The 27,465-nt window shown below is 34.2% G+C and overlaps 1 protein-coding gene across 2 annotated transcripts; it reads left to right on the top strand.

The window, feature by feature from the left end:
- Nucleotides 1-10,593: 10,593 nt before the first annotated feature.
- LOC145041321 (KRR1 family protein) lies at nt 10,594-13,385 on the top strand. Of its 2 annotated transcripts, none has more exons than XM_078989336.1 (2): nt 10,594-10,903; nt 11,202-13,385. In XM_078989336.1, the coding sequence occupies exon 2, from the start codon at nt 11,228-11,230 to the stop codon at nt 13,076-13,078; it is 1,851 nt and encodes a 616-aa protein (XP_078845462.1). In that variant the 5' UTR covers nt 10,594-10,903; nt 11,202-11,227; the 3' UTR covers nt 13,079-13,385. The 2 variants fall into 2 exon arrangements, with proteins under 2 accessions (XP_078845462.1, XP_078845463.1); XM_078989337.1 differs by having other exon boundaries at nt 11,197-13,385.
- The last annotated feature ends 14,080 nt before the right edge of the window (nt 13,386-27,465 follow it).

The following is a 27,465-nucleotide window of genomic DNA, read 5'->3' as shown; positions in this document are numbered from 1 at the left end:
TAAACTATGACGAATAGCCTTATATCTTTTGTGGTGGACTTAATCAGTGCACATGACTATGTACTCGATCCCTTAGTCCATTACTTGACTCACACATCCATGTGAACAAGTAATTAGTCTTAATTTTTCCAATACTTGAAAGTTCTCATTCATCATGCTATACAACTTGCATGATTCCAAGTCCCGGTCCAATTGAGACTTTGGATGATGAGAATCTTTCCTTATTTGGTAAATTTAGACATTACCACAAATGAAAGAATCAATTTCATATTTCCACTTTTGCTATTAATGGAATCATATAAGCAACAATTTTTCCTCAAATGCCATTGTAAGGATATTTTAAAATAAATAAAATCAAAAATTTTCTTTTATTTTAAAACTATGCGGAAAAACTTATCCTTACAATTCATATGAAAACTTGTTGTTATCTATTCCTTAGCAATATCTCATAACTCCTAAGAAGTAGCTCAAGAATCCGATCTTCAAACTACGCGATAGAAATCCATCTATGCGATCAGATTCAGCATATTCTTTCTTTAAGTTCCTTTACTTTTCTTTGATTCTTAAAACATCACCATGTGACCCAGTCACATCATGTATAAGGAATCTCAGAATAGAAACTTAACAGAGTTAGAGTAGTGGACTTTTACCTGAAGTAGAGTCAATCTTATTGACTTTAACATCCTTAGGTAAATTAGGCAGCTTCGCAACTAATGACCCTTACTTTGGCAATATAAACATATGGACCCTTTGATAATGGTACACAGGACTATTACATACTTAGCTTTTCTCTTTACCATTTGTTCAACCGAGTTGACTATGGCCGATCCCTTTCCATTGGGAAGAGAATGCTTTTTCTGTATTTCCAGTGTCACCATTGTCAATGTCCATAAAGTTTCAGGAAGTTGATCTTAACAATAGATAAGATCATTAAGAGTCTTGTCATAGTCTATTTCATAGGTGTCCCAAAGGAACTCACTATGTAACTTAGAAAGTGATTGAACCACCAACTTTCTCAAGACATTGACACCCAACTCTCCTGGCTTGTCAATATGTGACTACATCTCCAAGATGTGATCACACCTAGACCTTGTCTTGCCAATAGGGTTCGAGTGACCTTAAATTTTTCAAGAACTTGTGGGTTAGGGAGAATAATTGGAGGAGGAAAAAGAAGTATGATATCCATGGGACATCATCTTCATTAGGAATGCTTGTTTCAAGAGATTTGGGAAGATCATAAATGTCTAAACCAGACATCTTTTGGGAGATATTCAAGATAGTTGATCTAAAGTCCTTAATATGACACCCAATATGAAATATTAAGGCTAGGACCCAACAAACTATTTTATAACTTAGAAGAGGTATGCCGTAATCCAAGCTATAAAACAATTTGAAGGTAGGTGAATGACGATTCACCAATTTCCACCAAGATAAACGAAATGTATTATTAGGTTTTAATTGGTTTTGAAACTCCTAGATCTTTTGAGATTCATTGAACTGTTCAATGGCATGTTTCAATCTCGAGTGTGCCCTTCAGGTTTTGTGACTGGGATGCCGAGGATCACAAAACAAGGTGTGAAGTAACCATGCAAATTACTGGGTACCCTTAAGTGTTTATCCCTCAATCGATGTGCCGGTTAACCACACACGCTCCATCGATACTATGATAAACATTAAGTTACCTTTTGCCTACCTTGTTACATACGAGTTAGTGTGCCGGTTAACCACACACGCTCCACTAACCGACTTAAACAAAGTGCAAAGTGTAATTTCATGGATTAGCACCTTATTCACATTTTTCTAAGTAACTAAGGTTGGGTATTATTAAAAGTTTAGTTACTTAGTATTTATCATTAATACTTTTAATGAAGGGAGAATTATAGTCATGTCAAACCCGTTCGGCTAACGACCCTCCACCAGTCAAGCGAGCGGTGGGTGAGAGTGAACACCCATTAAGTTGCCATTTTATAGGCAACAACCTTATACCCACCTTATAGACCGGCTTCGTGAATGAGGCGTACTAGCGGTAAGACCGACTTTACTCTTATACATATAAATATTATTAACTTATAATATTATAAAGTATAAGGGTTGAATTTTAACTTTTAAAATTCTAAGGGCTAACTTGGAATTAAAGTATTCATAAGAGAAAACTTTACAAATTCCAAAACTTGAGGGCAAGTTTTGAAACTATTCAAAACTAATTAATTCCATAACTTATGTATTTAAAGTAGTTTTAATCCAAAAACTCTTCAAGTTCCATAACTTGTGGACAAATTATGGAAGACTTTAAACTAATAAAGAATTAATCTTTTCTTTATTTTATAACTTATGGAATTAATTAAGGTTACATATTTTATTTATTTATTTATTAATGAAGTGACTCTTGAACCTCCATAACTTAAGGACAAGACTCTTCATCTTTTTGTAACCTTTGCCAACTTTATGAGTTTTATGAGTCTTTAATGTGACTCTTCATGTAACTTAAGGATAAGTTACACAAACACATTTTATACTCAACTCTTAGATTAATTTGGATTGAAAACAACTTTTTCACTCAACTTTTCTATTAATCTAAGCAACTCATAAGAACAAGATAATTCAAATCAAACTTTTTCATGTAATTAGTCTAACCTTTAAACTAATACAAAACATGAATCTATTGACAATTATCTTGAAAATGGATTAGCATGAACATTACCACATTTAAAAACAAGTTTATAAGTTCAAAACAACTTAGGGTAATGTTCCTAGTCCATTTCTAGCCAAAAACCTCGAAGATATGCTGTCTGGGGTCCAACTCGTCGAGTGCATGAACACAAATCGGCGAGTTGGATGCATTTTGCCTTGGACTCGTCGAGTCCCTTTATGGACTCGGCGAGTCAGCTGGGCTGACAGCATCAAAACTCGATTTTTCAGCTTCTATTGCAGGTATAACAAGAAAACAAGCCTAGGATCTGATACCACTGTTGGGTTATGAGCATTCTAACACTCCTAAGTGTACATGCAACCCTAAATACCTTGGATCTATGTTTCCTCTATTATACATGCAAATATGAACATCCAAGGTATTATCCTAATCTAGCATACAAAATAATGGATATAACAAGATAGAATACATACCTCTTTGATAGTGCTTGTCTTCATGAAGCTTGAGTGCTTAGTGCCCCAAGTGTGACACCTCAAATGGTTCACACAACACCATAAGCACTTGGAATAACTTAGAGAGAAATTAGAACACTTCATGAAATCGTGTAGCCCTCATATATACACATAGTGTTAGTCATAGTCACGATTTCTTGAGCCATGGGTTTCTTTTATATGGTGGCTATTAGGGTTACACCATGTAACTCATGACTTTACCCATTCCTTATGCTCCATGGGTTTTAACCTCTATGGAGTATCCATGGGTCACCCCATGGACTTAGACCAACATAAGGAATCTTGGATCACAAGCCCACATATATAAGAATGAATGATTTACGCAATCAACCCATATATTTAATTAGTCTTCTTTTGATCACTTAATTAATTCTAGATTAATTCTTGATCAATACTAATTAAATAATCTCATTATTCTTATTATTAATATACTAGAACTTATAATATATTAATAACCGTAAGTGTCTTATTTCTCTCATTATAGTCTATCCAAGTGCATGATGCCATGCAACCCAAATGGACCATGCTGGGTCGGGTCAAGTCTTACCAATTATAGTTATGGACTTAGACATTAATCCAACAGAACGACCAACTGTGAGTAGGTGAAGATACAATCGAAATTTTTCAAGGGATTAAGGTGTGGATGTTTTAGGGAAATTGTGGTAATAATGTTTAGAAATTTGACCATTTTTAGGAACAAAGGACATTATATAGGGAGAACAGTCACACACATGGGGCCTACACATCCTTAATACACAGAAGAATAAAACGACGTCGTTTCTTCCATACATCATCCATGTCAGTGCTAATGTGGCCACTTAAACCGGCTAAATTAGGTTTTGGTGACTAAAAAGACAGCTCACTTATGACCTTATGTCCCTATAAAGCCAAAATTTTCCTTACTAACTATTACAAGCACACAAACCAAACATCATCATCATCATCATCTACCACCAACAAAAAAACCCTAAACCCATATACTATATTGGGTATTCAACCAGAAACACAAACCCAAAGAACCAAAATGTAACACTGTAAATTTCAAAACAAATTTTCAAATTTTTTTATAACACATAATTCATTTAATATTAAGAAAACAACCATTTTTAATCATTCAATCCAAGTAATACAAAATCCCAAGATCTCAAAATCATAAATCCCATGCGTGTGTACTGATCAAGCCGGCGCCTTCCCGCGGTCGTCACTAGTACCTGAAACAAATAACATCAAACATTGTAAGCACAAAGCTTAGTGAGTTCCACAAAATACCATATATAACACATATTAGCCACTCGAGGCTATAACTCTGTGGGTCCGTGCACCCAGACTCTTTGAACCCTCAGGTTCTAACTTTGTGAACCTTCCGGTTCTAACTCTGTAAACATGCACAACATAAATCACATAGAAATAATGCAGTACAACACATAACATACATAACATACAAATACTCTGTCACATAACTCTGGTTACCTACTCAAGGTAAAGTATAGTGAGAAGACTCACCTCGCGTGTCTCGGTAATTTGTAAATCCCTGAAATCACTAGTGCTCGATCTCCCGAGCTATAGTCCTCCTATAACACAATACATTTCTAATTAACACTTTCCCAACTAAGGTTGACTATCCCTTAACAAGTCAACATAGGTCAACACTGGTCAATGGTCAACGGTCAACTTTGATAGGACTCGACGAGTACACTATAACGACTCGGCGAGTCTAAGCGCATACACTGATTTCCCTGGGATCCTCTCTTGACACGTCGAGTATTCTCCTAACTCGACGAGTTCCACCTGGCATGAGTTGTGGGGCCACCACGACTCAACTCGCCGAGTCTCAAGAACAACTCGACGAGTCCAGCTTGACTCAATCCACCTGTCAACTCACTCTGACTCTGCCTGACTCACTGAGTCAAACCCTCAACTCGGCAAGACCACTCGCTGTGTGGTGCTGGGCAATGTTCATGCTACTCGCCGAGTCTGTTCTTCGGACTCGGCGATATGCAATGACTCAAACTCGCTCCTAAGGTCAGATCCGATCCATTAACTCATAGATCCAGTCCTTCCAAGCTTATTTAGCACGTAAAGTCACTATCTTGATGTACATACAACATCTATATGACCATATATGATGATTTTGTCCTAAATACCACAACTCAAGGTCATAATCTCCATTGCTCTTCATAAAGCTTGATGAGTGAGGCTCTCTGGACCTCTATGGATCCAGATCCAAAGCCTCAACATTAGAAAGGGACTATTTGGCATCAAATCAACCCAATAAAGGCCACAAGAAACCCTAAATCCAAATATACTTCATAAAACAGAAGATGAGCTGAAATAATACCTCAAGTTCGAAGATCTTATCTTCAAATCCACAGTATAGCAATCTCCTATGCTTCCTCTTGGTTATGACCTCCTTCTCCTTGCTAAATAACACCACAAAGGTCAAAAATGGCTTCCTTTCTCTCTCAAAACGCTCAAGCACTCTAGGGTTTCTCTCTATGGATTGGTGAGCACAAATGACGGCCATAAGGCCCCTTTAAATAGGTCTCAAACCCCGGGAATTAGGGTTTCATCACACAGCGTGGACTCGCCGAGTCCGGACGCGAACCCGTGCCCAATACCGCGATCCTACTCGGCGAGTTTGAGCTCCAACTCGCCGAGTCCACTCACAATTTCCAAAAATAAGCCAATAATAAATACCTGTAAATTCCGGGCTGTTACACAAAATATTTAGCATACTTGTGACATCTCGATTTTCAACATAAAATTTTCATTTTTATTTATTCAACTATATTATAGTATAATTACATTATGCGGAAACATAGTACAAATGCACGTATGTACTATCGAACCTTGTCCTTCTCACGAATCAATGAAACACCTGAAAAACATTTATAATCAACTGGGTAAGCACGAAGCTTAGTGGGTTCCCCAAAATACCATATATCACAATACATATACATGTATACAAATAATGACTCACAATTTGCCAATAATATGGGTGTCTTAAACTTATAGCCCAACCATTTTGTCTTCAACACAGGTCTATGTGTACTTACGACCTACAAGCCATTTCGTCAACATGCGGGCGTATAGGCTGCCGACCTCTTTGTCGTTCAGCTACCATCTCCTAACTAAATATTAATAGACAATTAAAGTATCATAACAATTGTGCACCTAGAGACTGCACTTTCGAATCTATTAGTAAATGCACATTTATACTTTCCACTCTACCAGTTTCAAGTACATTAACATATATATACACACACATATATATATATATATATATATATATATATTATATTATATTATATTATATTATATTATAATAGTATAGTGAGACAACTCACCTGAATAATTACTCAGACGACTGCCAAATATCCTTTGAATGATCCGATTGGTGGTATGCATTTATTAGGTATTATCCTATAATATTATATCTTATTAATATTTATAGGAATCTGGTAGAAGTTAGATTCTTCACTAATTCCAAATACACTTTCATGACTATCAAATAAGGATTAGTCAGGCATGACAATTGGGAGGCAGGGCCATTTCAGCATATAACTTTTCTAAAATCCAACAACCAAGTCAACGTGATCATTTTATACACCTCTCCGGTAAGTATATCAATCAGTGTATTTGAAATGAATTACTGACTAATTAGGTACTTATAGGTTCCTAATAATAGTTATAATTATAAACATAAGCTATCCTAAAAGCCTAGTAAGTGTAGCTTAACTTACAAAGTTTTTAGCAAAAAACGGGAAATTGCACGGGCATAACTCCGACCTGAGCACTTCAATTTATCTAGGTTATCAAATACCTCAGAGCCTTGCTAAAGTAGTCGGGAAATAAGGAGTATCGGGGCTACGGTGCGAGAGGGTTTCAAGAGGATTTGAGGTTGAATAGGTGAGAAAATGAGATGAAAACAAAACATATATATATATATATATATATATATATATATATATATATATATATATATATATATATATATATATATATATATATATATAGGGTCACAGGGGGTGCACCGCACACCCTCTTGGGGCACACTGTGCTTATTGATTGATGTTGCTCCAACCTTTGCGTGCCATGTGTCCAAAATCTGGTGGGACACACCCACCTTCTACAACACGCGCTCGTCGTGCTTACGTACCTACGCGTGAAGTTTTTCGAAAAACTTATAAAAATTGTATCTTCCTCATACGAGTTTCGTTTTCGACGTTCTTTATATCCACGTGTAGCTATCAACGAGTACTACAACTTTTATTTAGTCTCTGTCGGTTAATTTTAACTTTATTTTTAAAGTTATATTTTTATTAGGCTTAGACCGTTAAAGTCCATATAAAAATTATAACTCTTTCATATGACATTTGTTCTCAATTGTCCTTATATCGATGAAATCCTATTCACGAGATCTTCAACTCTCATTTGCATTGTATTGACTAATACTTAACCGATCTTAATTTTCGATTTCAGTGTCGTGCATTGTAGTTCTGAAATTTCAAAAATCATAACTTCCTCATACAGAGTAATAATTGGATGTTCTTTATAAGCACGATCTCGATTTTATGAATATTACGAAATTTGTTTAGAATACTAAGACTAATCAACAACCTATCTCCCATTCATTTTTTACGACACGCCTTATCGTATAGGATCGAACACAAATCTTCGAATAATCATAACTTCTCCATACGAAGCCAGATTCGAGCATTCTATATATTTACGAAAATCATATTGGCATTTCCTACATGTTTATGATGATTACTTTGGATAAAAAGTAATATATTTCTACTTTGAGTTTTATAAACAAATGTTTATATTAAATTGTACTGAAGGGTGAAAACAAAGGTGTTACACTACTCTTCTTCCATTAGAGGAGAACATGTAACTGACAATCATGACACCAACAAAACTGATGACCAAACCCATAAAACCTATCACTTTATTATCATCAAATATACCGTACATGAGGTAGCTAGCCTATATGTACAAGTGATACATATCTAGAATACTATCACTAAGACAATGGTCTATCGTTATCAACATAATTATTTGTCCCGGGACTTTATTGGAGACTCAAGTATCTACCCATCGTGAGCAGATGTACAACTTAATGAGGAAAATTGTTTCCAAAATGTTAAAATCATAAAAATCATTTCTAGTCATACATGGGTTATGCATTCGACAGTTACCCATCTTAATAGTTTGATATCACACTCCTTCTAATCTTATAACATGTCTTAATCATCATCTATTTTATTAAAATCAAATAGTTACAAATGACCAAAATACCCCTACAAGGGTTCCTAACTTATTGATCTCATTTTCAAGTTTTAACCATTTTTATAAGCCTTTATGGAAGTTTTGAGGGAAATTGAAGATAGGAATCTATGAAAACCGGAAAAAAAATTGGATTTCATGATGGACATCCAGAGAAACACTTGAACCATATGTTTTTCCTCTTGGAAAACCCACGGACCTTGGGCCCTCTGAAAACCACCTATAGATGTAGTCGAGGATGAAGATAGAAGAGGGAAGGGATTCAGATCGACGATGAAAAGGGAAAATGGATGAGGGAGGAGATGCAGTCGATGTCATGGAATTAAACGAGAGAGAGAGAGAGAGAGAGAGAGATTATAACAAGAAAAAGAAAGGAACGTGAGTAGTGGGTTTGGAAGCAGGACCCACATATATTACTTATCATTTGTTTCTCTGATAACATAATATTAATAAATAAAAAATAATAATAAATGATATAAATATCATTTCAAATCTTGTAAACACTAAACCCAAACCAAACCAAACTATAAGGATTATCTAAATTGGAAAAAAGATATAGGAACAAAACATACAAACTAACTCAATCAAATTTTTTCCACATCTATTTCTTAATTTAAACCTTGAATAATTTAAATATCTCCTTGACTGAACCCACATCTTCTTCTTCCTTTTTTTGATAAGTATAAGGGATAATGACTTAAAAAGGTAATGAAGTTTCAAAAATGTACAAAAAATACCTTATTTTATTTTTAGTACTCAAAATACCATTAAAGTATATTTTTTATACACAAAATACCAATGAAGTACACATGTGTTCAAATAATACCTTGTGGTAACCTACAATAGCCGGTAAAATGGTATTTTGTGTACAAAAAAAAAAAACTTGGTCTTTTTTGTACATTTTTGAAACTTCATTACCTTTTTAAGTCATTTTTCCTTCTTTGAATGTAATGGAAATTTAGTTACTTTTTATAAAGAACCCTCCATTTCACTTCGGCCACTACTGTTGTTCATCGCCACCCTCCACCACCATGGCAAAACCCTTTTTCTTATTCTTCCTCATAATCATCTGCCTACTTTCATCAACGCTGGAATCTCACCGGCCACCTCCGTTTCTTGGCAAATCCCCACGGCTTCTCAAAACCCAAAAATTCTTGTTCAGCCGAAGTACACTTACGAGACACGATACTTTGATTAGACTTTTGATCATTTCAGTTTCAATGATCTTCCCAAGTTCCAACAACGTTATCTCATCAACTCCAATCACTGGGTGGGCCCAAGCCCTAGTCGTTTGGGTCCAATCTTCCTTTATTGCGGCAACGAAGGCGACATCGAATGGTTCGCTGCCAACACCGACTTTGTTTCGGAACTCGCCCCTCGTTTTGGTGCCATGGTCATCTTCCCCGAAGTAAAAGCCCTAACCACTCTACTCTACATTAATTTGTTCACTTGCAGACCTTTAATAATACAATTTTATCAAAAGTTGCGTGATTTGATCTAGCATCGATATTATGGTGAATCGATGCTATATGGAAGTCAGAAAGAGGCATACAAGAATGCTTCTACTTTAGCCTATCTAACAGCCGAACAAGCACTTGCTGATTACGCTCTTCTCATCATCGATTTGAAGAAAAATTTATCAGCCGAAGCATCACCTGTAATCTTGTTCGGCTGATCATACGGTGGAAGTAAGATCTTTTCCAACAATTTCAACAAAAATTAAACAAGCACTTGCTGATTACGCTTATCTCATCCCATTTACCTGAAGTACCTGGTTACCACAATGTTTTAGTTGAACACATGTGTATTTTGTTGGTATTCTGTGTACAAATAGTAACATTAATGGTATTTTTTGTACTAAAAAAACAACAATGGTATTTTTTGAACATTTGAAAACCGGATAACCTACAATAACAGGTAAAATGGTATTTTGTGTACAAAAAAAACAACAATGGTATTTTTTGTACACTTTTGAAACTTCGTTACCTTTTTAAATCATTATCCCTAAGTATAAAGATGGTTTGAATTAAAAAAAGAAGTCAGGGATACACAGATACAAGATATGGATGGACTCCAAACCAAAGGACCATTCTTGTAATTTACTATAGTTAATTATAATTTTAAAACTAGGGTTTGGTGAAACCGATTCTCATTCAACGTTTCAATCGAGTCCGAGATAAACACAAGCACCATCGTCTCACTCTCCCTCAGAACACGAAGACGCCAATACTACCTCCGGCGGTCTCCCTGTCCCCCCTCTCTCTCTCTCTCTCTCTCTCTCTCTCGATCAAACGCGATTCTCGAAGCTGCAGTTTCTTTGTCCGGTCTCTCTATCTCTCTGCTCAGTCCGACATACGAAGTCAGGTAGCCGCCTAGCCGCCCATCCACCTCCGGTGGTATTTCTGTCCGCTCTTTTGGTCTCTCTGCCCACCGTAAACGCAAACCCATAGAGGTAAATTTCAATGTACGATTTTGATTTCTGATTTCAAGTTTTAATTTTAGATAAATGTATAATGTCAGAATTTCAGATTAATGTGTAATATCAGATTTTAAAATCTGATTTATTTATTTTATTTTTTATGTTACTGAAGTTTGCATAACTTATTCAGAGTTCTGAGTTCACATATGATGTTTGTCTGCCACTGGAAGTTTGTATAGTTTTGAGCTCTAATTTCTAATTTATGTATAGTTGTTGTGTGTTACTGGAATTTTGGGTAATTATTAATGATACTTTTTTTTTGCTAGATCAGTTATCGGAGTTCATAGCATAGAAAGAATGGGGATGAAGCTGTTTGACAATGGTGGCTCCGATTCTGATGACTTGTCCAAAATAGAAATCAACAAAGAGTTCGCACGCAGATATGAGCATAACAAGAAACGTGAAGATATACAGCGGTATGAAGAGATGAAGAAGAAAGGTGTGATTGATTCGGACATAGATAGCGAGGAAGAAGATGAGTCATCTGAAGACGAGGAGAATATTGTCAATTATTCGAGAAAGCAGGATTTGCAGTTCTTTGATGCTTTAATAAAGGTCAAAAAGCAAGATCCTTCACTTAAAAATAAAGATGCTAAGCTATTTGATTTGGATAATGAGGATGAAACTGAAGATAATAATAAGGAAAAGAAAAGGAAGCCGATGTATCTGAAAGATGTGACTGCAAAGCATTTGATTGAGAAAGGGCCTGAGTTTGATGATGAAGATGATGAAGAGGAAAACAAGGGTAAGAAAAAGAGTTATTCTGAAGAACAGGAGGTATTAAGAAAGGAGTTTTTGGATGCTGTAGGTGATGAAGACGATGATGATGATGATTTGTTGAAGGTAAAGAATGATAAAAGGGGAATCGAAGATGAAGATGAAGATGAAGTTGAGTATGAAAAGAAGCTAGATGAGTATTTTGAAGAGGATGAAAAGTTAGATGAAAATGAAAAGTTTTTGAAGGATTATTTCAGGAAAAAGATGTGGTTAGATAAAGAGGCCGGTAGTAGCAACCACTTAAATGATGTGGAATTAGATGTTTCAGAGGATGAAGAGGAGTTAGAGAGACAAGAGAATTTCGAAAGAGAATTCAATTTTAGGTTTGAAGAAAATGCAGGTGATAGAGTTATGGGGTTTTCAAGAAAGGTTGATGGTTCAGTGAGGAAGAAGGACAATGCAAGAAAGTTACAAAGAAAAAACAAAGAGGAAAGGATAGCACTAGCAGAGCTTGAAAGAAAAGAAGAACTGAAACATATGAAGAACTTGAAGAAGAAAGAGATGAATGAGAAGATTAGAAAGATTAGAGAAACAGCAGGAATTGGTGAAAATGAAGTTTGTTTATTAGATGAACATGATCTTGAGGAGGAATTCGATCCTGATGAGCATGATAGAACAATGAAGAAAGCTTTTGATGAAAACTTCTATGAAGCTGATGATGTGGACCCACGATTTGGTAGTGAAGAAGAAGAAGAAGATGGTGAATTGGAAAAACCAAACTTTGATGAAGAAGACCAGTTTCTTGGGCTTCCAAAAGGGTGGGAAAATGAATATGGATCCGGTGATGGATTCTTGGCTACTAGAGAAAAAACTCTTAAGGGCAAGATTGACAATTCAAATAATGAAGAAGATAAGAAGAAGAAAAGGAAAAGGTCTGAAGAAGAGGAGGAGGCGATTAAGAAAGAGTTAGAAGAGTATTATAAATTGGACTATGAGGATACAATTGGGGATTTGAAAACAAGGTTTAAATACAGACCTGTTAACAAGAACACTTATGGATTGAAAGCAAAAGAGATTTTGGTTGTTGATGACAAGGAGTTGAATCAGTTAGTTCCTTTGAAGAAGTTGGCTACTTACAGAGAAGATGAATTCATTGTTCCTCGCCATAAGATAAAGGAACATAAACAGAGGATTAAATCTCTTATTAAGGGGGAGACTTCTGAGAATGGTGGAAAGAGGATCAAACATGATGTTGAGAAATCTAATGAACAAGTGATTGATGATGCACACACTGAAGGTGAAAAAGTACTTTCTAGGAAACAGAGAAGAAAGAAGAAGCTGAGTGAATTCAAGCTGCCACCTTCAAGGCTTTTAGCATATCAGAAGATTACAGGAGCTAAATCCAGTAACAAAAGGAAACACAAAGCTTAAGTGAAGTGGAGTGAATTCTATAAAAGGTATGTTTTAATGAAATTAAGTTTATGATCATGAGAGACATTTTTGGAGCAATATTATGGGATGACAGACATTTGTATAAGTTGTTTGATTGTTTAAAAAAACCATCAAACCAGTTTTGAGTTGTGTTAAATTAATTTTGGGATGATTGATTTCTAGATGATATTACATTATTTCATGTTTTGTAGTTTTGAACTAGTTTTGAGTTGTGAGTTTTGATTAGAGTTCATGCTTTGATTTAAACGTAACTGACACAAGGGGTGAAAAACACAAACTACACCTATCTTATGCTACTTGTTTAAAAACACAAATTTGTATGTTTGTTTAACTTGTATTTATACATGTTGACAGATAAATTGCATTATTGAAATTGGTTTTGCTCAATCGGTTTTTGTGAGTTTATCTTATTTGATTTTTAGGTTATTAAAGCATCTGCGTATGATGACAATGAAAACTAAAAGGTGAATTGATTTTATTCCCTTAGGCAACGACTATTGCCACCATAACCATCATTACAACCACTGTTGCTGGACGTACCAGCCACAACCATCAAACCCATCACTACTGCTACCAACATGCCACCCTAATCACCATATATCACCACAACTACCCTATTTAGAGAAACACTTAAGTCCCCACCATTTTCATCACTTCCATCTTTTCTAAGAGTTCTTCTCCCTCTATTGTTGTATATACACTTTCGACAACACCATTTGCCTCCTCTACTACAGTCGAGGTTAGGAGGTGTGGACGGTGATGGAGGTGCAATCGAGGTTAGGAGGTGTGGTCGGTGATGGAGGCGACAACATGTGATAGAGGATGAGTGGATGCTACATTTAGGGCTAATAAGAGATTACAAATTTAGTTTTGAGGGCAAAAAAGTGTTTTTAAAGGAATTTAATAGAATGGTCATTTTGTTACCCTTTGTTGCCCTTATAACGATTCACAACGTGTAGAACGGTCATTTTTTTTGACCGTTGGCGAGCTGTTAATATCAAAAAAAAAATTTTTTTTTTTTAATTTATATATAAACACATACAAACATAATTTTAACCATACAATCTTTCTCTCATCTTCATTCTATTGTCAACTTAAAAAAAAAAACTTTTCCTTTCAACCAAATATGGAGCAAAACCCGAACACCCTGTCTCCAAACACAAACACATTCATCCCGATGAGTTTCGCACAATACATAAGTTATATGAACTTGCTCAACTCAAACTCACCCTTAACGCAGTTTCCTACATCCCATTACATGCAGCAAAACCTAAATCTTCAACAAAATATTTTTAGTGCTTTCACCTCCATGCAACACACAACCACCATCAGAAACTGTTCCTGAAACACAAGCGGGAGGCAATCGGAAAGGGAGAGGGAAAGGGAAAGGAAATAGGAAAGGGAAGACAGGCCCGAATACGGAAGAAGACCATCCACTATGATGGACGGAGTATGCATTGACGACGACATGGTGCGGGACTTCAAAGAGTTCAACCATCGGAAATATTATGCGGAGAATTGGATTTCGGGAAGTTGTGCTTGACAAATTCCACGCTCTTATGAAGAAACAACCATATCGCAATATCGATATGCTTAGTAGCGAGTGGACTCCGATCAGTTGCCGGTGCACCAAGTTTAATGAAATTTTCATGAGACAATAATCGCAAAAACAAAGTGGTGCAAATGATTTTGATATGTACAAAGCTATGCAGGAACAATATCAAGTCAAAATGGGACACATTTTCGAGTTTGAAAAAGTATGGGAGATTGTCAGGCTAGATCCAAAATAGATTAAGGTGATAACATCGTCGGATGCACAATCAAATAGGTCTCGCAATTCTAGTTCTTCTAACATTTCCGATGTACGAACTAACGTCGACCTCAACGCCGACATCGAAGAGATCAACACCCCCCCCATGCCGACCGATCGGACACAACAAAACGAAATGCGCTCAATGTCACACGGTCGAAACTGATAGAAAGACACAAGAGTTGGTGGAAATGAAAACAAAGTTCAACCAACACAATCTGATCGTCCAACAAAAGGTTGATGTGCAAAATAAGCACTTAGAATTTCTTCGTAAACAAACAGAGAAATATCAAATTGCGAAGGATTTAACAATTCTTTAGACAAGTGAAGAAAATAAGAGACCACGAGAAGAGCTAGTGCTTTGGAAGATGAAGGGCGACTAGTTGATCGGTTTTTAGTTTTTAGGACAATAGTTTTTTTTTTTTTGGTGTGTGTGTGTGTGTTTAACATTGTGTGTGTGTGTTTTGGTGTGTAATGTTTTTATTTATTTATTTATAAGTTTTTAATGCTATGGTTAATCTAGGAGTTAATTAAATTGCATGTTTTATTTTTTTAAATTAATCCAACGTGATTAAAAAAATATATTGAAAAAAAAAACAATCAAAAATAAATAAATTGAAAAAAAAAGATAAAAAAAGAAATTATGACATGGAAAGTTAAAGATGTTATAACTAGTTGCTTATCTCCTCAATTTGATGTTATAACACAATTTTGATATGGCATATGAGGTGATACCTTTTGGATGTGATAACACCCCTTAACTAGTTGCTCACACCTACTACTCTTAGGTTCATACCTAGATATTTTTTTTTTCTCTCTCTCTCTCTCTCTCTCTCTCTCTATATATATATATATATATATATATATATATATATATATATATATATAGCCACATGTGACATTCTTATTGATTTTGCCGCATGAAATTTTGTGGTTATTTTAAATTAATTTTTATTCCACATGTTATTTTTTTTCATTTTATTAAACTGTAGATGGTATTTATTGAATATACATATCAATTTTATTAAAGAACTTTCCTTTTAATTTCAAAATTACCAAATTAAAGATTCATTAATTTTCTTTATTTATTTATCTAAATTATTTTTTTTATTTAAACGAGAAAAAAAAAACACTTTAATTTTTATAATTCAATATTTTCTCGTTTTTTCTTATAAATTAATTTCAAATGTTTAGAATTTTGTATTGTTTTTTTTAATAAACACATGTAATACATGGGTCTCACACATAGCGTGTGTGTGTATATATATATATATATATATATATATATATATATATATATATATATATATATATATATATATATATATATATATATGGGTGAGATCCGTTGAGAACTCATAGTTTTCCAAGAACTAAAGGTGGAAAGTTAAATCAAAATTAACTCATTAAGGACATGATCGTTATCTTACTCAGTGTTGTAAAACTCGCCGATTAGCCTATTACTCCTCCGAGTACTTGCTACTCGGCCCGTTACTGATGCGAGTTACAAAATCCCGAGTACTTCCCGATCAGCCCCTTACTGACTTGAGCAATGTTGTAAAACTCGATCAACTCGGTGATTAATATGTATAATATACTTAATGAGTTATTATTTAACACACACATACACATGTGATTATTACTATATATATATATATATATATATATATATATATATATATATATATATTCTATTTTCAGTAATTATTCACAAAGTGAGACCATTATGTGTTTCTCAGTTTTTGTGTATTCACATGTATCTAATTTTGTTATATATTTCAATCAACTTATGATTTTGACATATATGATTTTCCCAAAGATATTTCGATATGAATTACCAAATCCGAGTACTCCCAAGTACTCGCTACTCGGTAGTTGGCCGAGCAGGTACCGAGTAAAGAGTTCTACAACCTTGATCTTACCAATCTTATTTAATGTTTAAATTTTTTTGTTATTGGAAATATTAATAAAAATGTCTAAATATTAACATAATAAATTAAATTTCTAGATTTTTTTGTTTAAATTAATAATTTTCGTTTTTTTTAAATATACATTTTTTTTGAAAACATGAACTTTGTAAAAGAAATTAAAAACAAATATATATTTTTTAAAAATGCAACTTTTTTTAAAAATAGTAATTTAAAAAAACAAATTGAAATATTTACAGAAAAAGTATAATTTTTTTAACCAAACAAATTTACATTTTAGGTGTGTATATGCATCTTTCTTATACTACAATTTTTTTAATTAAATCACTAAAAACCCAATTTTATTACTAATATATAAACACAATAATGCAAATATTTTATTCGATACAAAAAAAAATGCTACAAAATTTCAAAGCGTTTTTATGTCTTCGTGTAAAGATTTCCATATTTTCTTCAATTTATCAATTTTCATATCTTCAATATTTTCCACAAATTCTTCCAAATCTACAATAAAATTAAAAAAAATGATTAATACAAGAAAACTCACAAAAATATGTATGTGTATATCATGTAAGATTCACATATGATTATATAAAGTGATATTCAAATGTGGTAGTATCTTTAACACTCAAATAAGCATTGCATAAGATTTATTTATTTATTTATTTTTTTTAAATTAACGAAGAAAGCTTGCACAAAATGCATGTGTACATATAGACGTAGTTCGTGATTCACTTGTGATTTATATGTGAATCATATGAAAATGTGTAATTCACTTGTGATTTACATGTGAATCAAATGTAATTTATATGTGATTTACATATGTATCACATATAATTCATGTGTGAGTTATTTGTGATTTACATGTACATTACATGTGATTCATATGTGAATTACATGTAATTTATATGTGATTTACATGTGAATTACATTTGATTCATATGTGAATTACACGTGATTCACATTTAATTAATATGTGATTCATTTGAGATTTACATGTGAATCACATGTAATTCATATGTGATTTACATGTGAATTACTTATATATCATGTGTGATTCACTTGTGATTTACATGTGATTCACATGTAATTCATATGTGATTCATTTTTTATTTGCACGTCAATCATATGTAATTCATATGTGATTTACATGTGAATCACATATAATTTATGTGTGATTCACTTGTGATTTACACGTGAATTACATTTGATTCATATGTAAATTACATGTGATTCACATGTGATTCATTTGCGATTTACATGTGAATCACACTAATTCATATGTGAATTAAATGATTTTATGATTATTAAAGGGATTTAATGGTGAAAAATAGTTTGGTTAGTGAATCACTATTTGGCATCATTTATATCATAAAATCTCTTTATTCATCATCATTTTTCTATATAAACTTTTTGATATTATGTGAGAATTACCTGAAATCCAAGAAATGTACAATTGTAGAAAGCTCTCACAACTACAACTTGATAGGAACCTAAATGAAAAAGTTGGTAAGAACAATTAAAAAACAATTTAAGACAAGTTTGATATTGTCATTGAAGTTATGGAAGAAAAAGAAGAAGAAGAAATAAAACCTCTCGAGCATTGTTTTCGAATCAGGTATGCATCAACCATACATTTTACCATATCTTTTGATAATTGGATAATCTACTGGGGCCCTCTTGAAAATGATCTTTTAACTTAACTGTAAATAAGGTTTCTTCCTAGTTGAATGCAGGTTTCCTTTGGTCTGTAATTCAAAGATTCATGAGTTAGCTATAGATAGTTAATTATCAACAAAAAGGTAAAACAGATAAAAAAATCATATCTTCATTTCATTAGTAGCAAAAGTATAATAGAAACACTTTGTTTCAATATTTGATTATTTGTCATAAAATTATATAAATCTCTCATCTTCCCACAATGTTTAACATCACTTAGACCCATAAAACTCTCATTTTGAAAATACCTTCCTACCAGATCAATATATTTACCAAAAACAGACGAAGCAGTTTCCTTGTCTTTCTTTATTTTATCCGAGTCATCCCTTGGATTAGGTTTAATAAGCTCCAAATGATTTCCTATTTATACCACACAAATGGAACTCTTATGTGAATTCTCTACAAGTAAAATAGGTCAAATAATTAAATTAAGTTAAAAGAATGGTTCAAAAAGATTTCACCACCTGCAGGAGCTTGGTGAGGCAAGGAAAAACAAGACAAAAAGGACATGAGTTACAACCATTATGATTATCCTTATTCTCTAGTTCGTGATTAACAACATGTATAGGTATGGATTCATGAATATTTACGAAAAAACAAATCATTGAAAATTTCCAAGTGATGAATCTAAATCAGACTGTTAACTAGTTATGTTCAATCAAGAAACTATTTATATACAACCAGTTATCGATTAACGTTACAAATTTTGTTATGATTCGAACATGACTAAATTGATGGCATGAAACTGATCAGATGATCAATTATCGATAGAAACATAAAATCTGGTTAATTAAAGGCTCATCGTTGCCGATTTAAGGAAGAATACATACCTTGTGATACTCAATTTTGGTGGCAGCATTGTGTACCCTAACGCGTTCCACAAACTAACACCCGCAAGATTCAAATTGAGAATCTGCTTCAGGACTTCTTGATTACAATACGCAACTGCGTAATGTAAAGTAAACGCTTCGTTTAAAGTGATGTTTGACTTAGTCAAAATTAGTTTAACGAGTTCGACATCGTCTCAATCGAGGGCTTTGTGAATGCTTTTAATTCGTTTTTCACGTAATCGAGAGCTTTGTGTATGCTTTTAATTCATTTTTCACGTAATCGAGTTGGACATCGTCTCAATCGTCATAATCGAGGGCCTTGTTCCGACTTCAATTTCTCAGGGTCAATTGAGGAGGCGGATCCGGTAATCGATGAATCAATGTGACAGAGTCTGATGACGGAGAGTGAAGAATGAATATGTGTGCTTATGTGTGAAAAAGAGGGATGATCAGACGATTGAAGAATTTGGGAGAAAGACGACATCGATTAATTTGGTGGAGATGATGATCTGATTTTAGTACCATAAATTTCCTTCGATTAATTTCAGCACCATACCCCCGTGTTTAGTTTTTCCAATTACTTACAAAAATGCTACAAATCATCTTGACGTTTTATTATTTTGATCTATAGACTCGCCACAGACTGCTTTGTTTTGCGGCCAAGATTGGCCACCTCGTGTTCCCCTTTATATCTATCACTAGGCGAATGCCCGCGCGTTGCGTAGAAACACCTATATAGTTGAAGTGTTTACAAATATATGATTTTTTTAAATATAACAATAACGTTGTTGTTAAATTTGATATGATAATTTGTATATACTAAATTGATATAATATATTGATTATTTTGAATTATATGATAATATATTGTAACGACCCAATTTTCACATCAAATTTTTTTTTATTTAAAAACGTTACTTTAGAAAATATTAATAACTAAAACATCATTCGATCATCCATAATATAAACTGAACCATGTCTGAAAACCAAAACATACAACTAATCAGAATATCAGAGTATCAATCCCAGAAAAGCTCGTAAATGCGGAAACCGAAGAGTGTGCGTGTGACATGCTGCTACCGCGCCGGCTCCTTTCCCCTAGTTGAGGAGGTACCTGAAACCAAAACTGAAACCCTAAGCACAAAGCTTAGTGAGCTCCCCCCATAATACCCCATACCATGCAAGCATATAACAAACAACATTCAATTAGGAGATACGGGCCACGCCCACACTCGTGAAGATACGGGCCCCGCCCACACTTCGCTTTCTGGGAGATACGGGCCACGCCCACACTCGTGAAGATATGGGCCCCGCCCACACTTCGCTATCTGGGAGATACGGGCCTAGCCCACACTCCACTCTCGGAGAGATACGGGCCTCGCCCACACTCAACCGCCAACTCATATCATACAAGTATCGCACAGACAACAAGTGAAAATAATTCTATCATACTGGCATATATCATAATCAACTCAACTAAGAGATACGGGCTCGGCCCACACTCTAATACTAACGTCTCGTCTATACGGGCCGGCCTTGGTGCCTTAGACCCGTTACTACTAGAAGGAAACTCACCTCGAAATAGCTGCTGGTCTGTGTGGGAATTGATCACCTACTACTGCTGCTGCTGCTCCGGAAACTCCCTGGCTGTAATTCCCACAATATACTTAATCATACACTGCTAACTGTCCTTTGGGTAAAAAGACCATTTTACCCCTGGTCTATCCCTAAGTCAATTCGGAGTCAACTTTTAGTTGACCCGACTCGCCGAGTGGATCTCCACTCGCCGAGTCCCTGTCCAGACAATTGTCTTGGGTCCCTGATTCTACTCGTCGAGTTAGGCTATGACTCGACGAGTTCATCTTCTAAACTGACATTCAACTCCTTCATCCTACTCGCCGAGTTGTATGAACAACTCGTTGAGTTCATCTTCATCCGCAGAACACATATGCTAAGACTCGCCGAGTTGTATGAACAACTCGCCGAGTCTGTTCTTGATCTATGAAGATTGCCTTGGACTCGCCGAGTCAGGGCATTGACTCGCCGAGTCCTAACATGGGTGAGTTCAGCTCCCAACTCACCGAGTCACCCCCTGTGACTCACGGCTCAACTCGATACATCATGAAGGGACCAATTCTAAACTGACATTCAACTCCTTCATCCTACTCGCCGAGTTGTATGAACAACTCGTCGAGTTCATCTTCATCCGCAGAACACATATGCTAAGACTCGCCGAGTTGTATGAACAACTCGCCGAGTCTGTTCTTGATATATGAAGATTGCCTTGGACTCGCCGAGTCAGGGCATTGACTCGCCGAGTCCTAACATGGGTGAGTTCAGCTCCCAACTCACCGAGTCACCCCCTGTGACTCACGGCTCAACTCGATACATCATGAAGGGACCAATTCGGTGACTCGCGACCAGACTCGCCGAGTCGCCGCCATGCATCCACCAAATACACCGATTTGCTCGATTTCAGTCCATGCCATTCATAGATCTGGACTTCTAGGACACAAATCACACGTAAAGTTTCCAACTTTACGTGTGGATATTCACCAATATGGATTTTAGGGCTCAAAATGCCTTAAAAGGGTAGATCTAGGGCTAACAAGCAACATGGGGCCATAAAGCTAACAGATCTGAGCTCCTGGAGCTCAATCTTGCCTAGATCCAGAGGCCAAACATCTTAATACGACATATAATGCACATACAAGCTTGGGGATTTGACCAAGAAAGACCCAAATGAAGTTTTAAGCATAGAATCATGGGGAAAACGGGTTATACCTCAAAGGAACTGCTGGAAGAACACAATAGTTGCTTGGTTGGCTTTCCTTCTTCTGGATCTACTTCTTTCCTCCTTCAAAATCTTCAAAAACACCCACAAAAGTCTCAAACTCTCAAGGAACGGCTTAGGACGAGGTATACAGGGCTCTAAGGGTGAATGGGGGCTGGCTTGGGGCAGTGAAGTCGTTTAAATAGGGTGCAAACCCCTGAAACTTAGGGTTTCATCCAACAGCGGTGACTCGTCGAGTCTAGGATATGGACTCGCCGAGTCACCAACTTAAAACGTGACTCGCGTCTCTACTCGGCGAGTCGGACCCATGACTCGCCGAGTCCAAGGCTAAAATGAGAAATGTTTGAATAAAATTTACATACCAGAAACCAGGTGCTACATATATACATTTATTATAACTTCATAATCTCAATCGTTTGAATGACTTCTACCTGCAAGTTATACATGAATAAAATTAAATATAATATATGATTTGATGTTATTTATAGTTGTTTTTATTGTTAATTAATTTTTTAAAACTTATTTGCTTAATGTTTTAATTTCTATCATTATAATTATTTAAAACATCAAACATTGTTTTTTTATTTTAAATCTAACAATATTATCATTTATATAGAGTTATTTTTAACTATTGTTATTGTAAGTTATTTTAAACTATTTATTTGGAAACTTTTAACGATTATAAAAATATATTTAAGAAATATTTTAGTTAAATTGAAATTACAATTTAGTTTTTGTTTTAATCACTACAATTTATCACTTTTAACTATTTACAAAATATTCTTTTGTTTTTTTAAATGGAACTGAAATTTATATTTGAGTTGACATTGTAATGTACAAAAATACCTATATAGTTGAAGTTTTTACAAATATATATTTTTTAAAATATAACACTAATGTTGTTGTTAAATTTGATATAATAATTCGTATATTAATTTGATATAATATATTGATTATTTTGAATTATATGATAATATATAAATCTATTATAACGTCATAATGTCAATCGCTTGAATGACTTCTACTCGCGAGTTACACATCAATAAAATTAAATATTATATATGGTTTAATATTATTTATAGTTGTTATTTTTAACTAATTTTTTTAAAATTTATTTGCTTAATATTTTAATTTCTATTATTGTAATTATTTAAAACATCAAACATTATTTTTTGATTTTAAAGGTAACAATATAATCATTTATATAGAGTTATTTTTAACTAGTGTTATTATAAGTCATTTTAAGCTACTTATTTGAAATTTTTTAATGATTATATAAATATATTTAGGAAATATTTTAGTTAAACTAATATTACAATTTAGTTTTTGCATTTATCACTATAAATCTACCTTATCATTAACCGGACCTAAAAAGACAAATTTACCCTTATCAATTTCTTTTTTGATTTTTTTTGGTTTGTTTATATTATTAACAATTAAAAAATAAAATAAAATGGGGCCTCTACCACAAACCCTGAACATCTACTATACCACCCACACCCTTCGTCACTTCATCTTCTCCACCATCCAGCTGCATCACCTCCGTCATTAGAGGTTGACCAAGATACAACATAGAATTCTTAGCTATAATTGCAATCTCTCTAAAAATATTGATAGCAGATGCAGAGCTCCTAATTATCACCACAACCTGACAACTAATTACTCATCTATTAATTTTTCTCAAATTCCATGTTTGAAAAACCTAAGACATACAAGAACAATGATACATGTTCTCACAAGGGCTCCGGTGTACGGTATGCGTATATGAATCTGTTTCCTCGGCTACCGATCGGTACCTAGTAAGAACCAAATCTCGTTTAAGATTCTTCTGATTTCAATTTTATTGAGAATTTGGGGGTGCATAGTTTCAGTTTAATGATCATGAATTAACCAAAAGGGTACTGAATTAAGAGAAGAGGAATGAATACCTAGAATCTATGCAATTCAGGGATCTGTATAATGTCCTGTACAAACAACAACACCATCAAAATCTTCATTGAGATGATGTTCTTCTTTTTCTCTTTATTGATCTCACTTCCCTCTTCCAAAATTCCCCAATAGTTTTCGGAAAACCACCAGTTTTCCGATTTTGAGCACTGAAATTATCATCTCTGGCTAGAATTGTCGTATACTTTCCGATCACCATTAGTCTTCCGAACTCTGTTCTAAGCATAACCAAAGTACGGTTAGAGATGGGGATATCTTGGACAAATAGTGATGTAATCATGGTAGTGATGGAAGAAGGCTTATATATCGGAAGCTCCATGAATCCTTGGATGACTACGAACATGTAAACTCTACCCCTATACAATATACTCCCCTTAATCCCAATCTTGACATCCGCACCACTCAATCCTAATGGATTAGATCAGGATGAAGGGGAAACAAAGCAACCATGACCGAAGTTGTCGAATAAGGAAGAACCAGAATAGTCGGTGACCGGATTTGCACGAGGAGGAAGAAACAGAGTAATTGTAGATGGATCCGGTCACGTATGAGGGAAATCTTCGATGGGGATCACAGGCTTTTAGGCATTCTTAGGGTTTATGATTTCAGATAATAAAAAATAATCAATAAATAAAAAAATATTAAACAAATAAAAAATAAATGAAAAAGAAATAGAAAAGGGCAATATAGTCATTTTATGACTTCCAGGGACAAAACGTGCACATTTTAAACATATCAAAGACGATCCGAGTTAATTTTTAAAAATAAGGATCGAACGTGCCTTTTGACACCTACACGATGGACGATTAGTGGAATTTACTCAAACTTTTGGTATTTCTGGCTGTATCCTGTGGATATCTTCCTCTTCATGCCTCCATCTTGGCTTCCAACTTCCGACCCTGGGCTCTTTCTTATTCAAAGACGAACCTTTTTGAGGGTTGATTTGCGTAGGAAAAGGCGGTCCACGTCTCCGGCTTCCCAATTGCAGCTAGGTTTCTCTCGTGTGCTGGATATTGCTATCCACGACAGCTGACGTCTCTCTGTCCCATACAAATCGATCGGCTTCATTTGCTTCTCTTCGTTTTTCTCTCTTCTGAAACCAAAGTTCAACAGGTATGGTTCTTATTTTTTACGCAGACACCACTGCTTCCATTGTTCTCGAGAAACGTGATCTTAAACCTAATATCCTTAAATTTCTCTCAGCGAAGAGTGAAGGTAGGCCTCTGTTTTTCTGTTATTTTTGTTGATGGTTTTGCTTGAAGAAAGAAAATGTCAAAAAATTTTGTTTGTGTTTGTAGTTTGGTGATTGTGGAAGCCTTGCCATTTACAGGTTCTATTCTTATATATAAGATAATTATGTTACATTATCTAACCGATGGTGAGTAATTCAATTTTGTATTCCTCATTATTAGTGTTTCACTTTTTTTTTTCTTCATAATAACTTCGGGCGTTCTTGAGGAAGAAGACTAAGAGAAAAGTTGAGATTAATGCCCCTCATCCCGACTTCCGTTTCATTCCCGCTGATTTCCTTTTCCCTAATTTTGTACATTTCAAAGCTGTGAAGTACCATTAACAGTTTCTCCCTAATCTGTTTCACCTTGGATTGCTATTTACCTTCAATGGTGTCGGATGTAGCAAGCTCTCACAGAATTAAATACATAAAGAGACTAAGAGAGTAAGGGCTTCAAAGTTATATTCATACCTTCGTTTCGATTTCTTCTACCACCTCCTTTTTAAGCTTATTTTCTTAAGCTAATTACTAAAATAACTTAAATAATTTTAGAACCCTTGAAACTTATTCCTCCATTTGATGCGATTTTGAATAATTTTAATGCTTCAAACATGGGTAAATTGCACAAAAAACATTATTTTTACATAGAAATTCGATTTTGACACCGTGCTATTTTTTGTGTCAATTTTGACACTGTGTTTTCCAATTTGTTATAATTCTGACCACTTGACCGATTAACCAGGTTACATGCTGACGTGACATGATGACGTGTCAGTTTTGATGACGTGGCATGCTGACATTGTATGAAGACGTGTCAAAATTGAAATTTTTTTTCTCACAAAAACACTAAGTTTTATTTTTTTTTTTCGATTTTGACACTAAATTTAATTTTTCCTTTCAACTTTGACACTATGTTTTTTTGTTCCAAATCGAACATTATTTTTTCCAATTTTGTTCAATGTTAACAATTTTCTATTTGAAATCGTATAAATATTTTTTAATATATTTAAACTGTATAAAAATGTTTTTTTTTTCATTTAAAAACCATAGTTTTGTATAAATACATTTTTTTACACTTAAACCATATTTTTATATATAAATATATATTAGTTACCAAAGAGCTTCTAGCCCAGCGGTACCCGGTGTTGCCTTCCCTCCTTGAGGTTGAGGGTTCAAGTTCCGTCCTGAACATAGGTGGATTTAAGGTGTATATATATATATATATATATATATATATATATATATATATATATATATATATATATATATTGTATTTTATATTAAATATGCAACTTTAAAATGTGTTTTGAGGTTTAGAGGCGTGTAGTCGATCAAAACTCAGATATCAAGTTTGCAACCCATCAAATTTTTACATCTTATTAGAAGCTTATGTTTAGTTTGATTTTCATGATATAACTAATGCTTTGAATGTAAGAAAAAAAAACATTTTGTATTTAAATAAAAATGTGTTTTAAACGAAAAAAATATGTTTATATGGTTTAAAATGTAATAAAAAATATATATTTATACGGTTTCAAATGGAAAATAGACAAAATTGAACAAAATTTGATAAATGATGTTCGATTGAAACAAAAAAAACATAGTGTCAAAATTGAAATAAAAATTAAACTTAGTGTCAAAATCGAAAAAAAGTAAAAACTTAGTGTTTTTTGTGGAAAAAAAAAATCAATTTTGACACGTCAGCATATCATATCAGCATGCCACGTCATCAAAACTGACACATCATCATGCCACGTCAGTATGTAACCTGGTTAACCGGTCAAGTGGTCAGAATTGTAAGAAATTGGAAAACACAGTGTCAAAATTGACACAAGAAATAACACGGTGTCAAAATCGAATTTCTATGTAAAAAGAGTGTTTTTTGTGTCATTTACCCTTCAAACATTTAGGTTTAATTGGGTGGAATGACCGGTTATTTTATAGTAAGTTTCGTTTGTTTTGAAGGTTTTGTTCCACATCTGAGATTCATTGTTATTTCCAGTTTGTCGCAATTTTGATCGACTGTGAATAGATGGCATGATTTTGAATGGTTTTATTGCTTCAAACATTTCCAATTGATCTTATGGAATGATATGGGTATGATTTTT

Source organism: Lactuca saligna, chromosome 4 (genome assembly GCF_052625555.1).
Source record: "Lactuca saligna cultivar CGN05327 chromosome 4, ASM5262555v1, whole genome shotgun sequence".
NCBI classification, from domain to species: Eukaryota; Viridiplantae; Streptophyta; class Magnoliopsida; order Asterales; family Asteraceae; genus Lactuca; species Lactuca saligna.
Note: the sequence above shows the minus strand (reverse complement) of the source record. Positions and strands in the feature narration are given on the sequence as shown.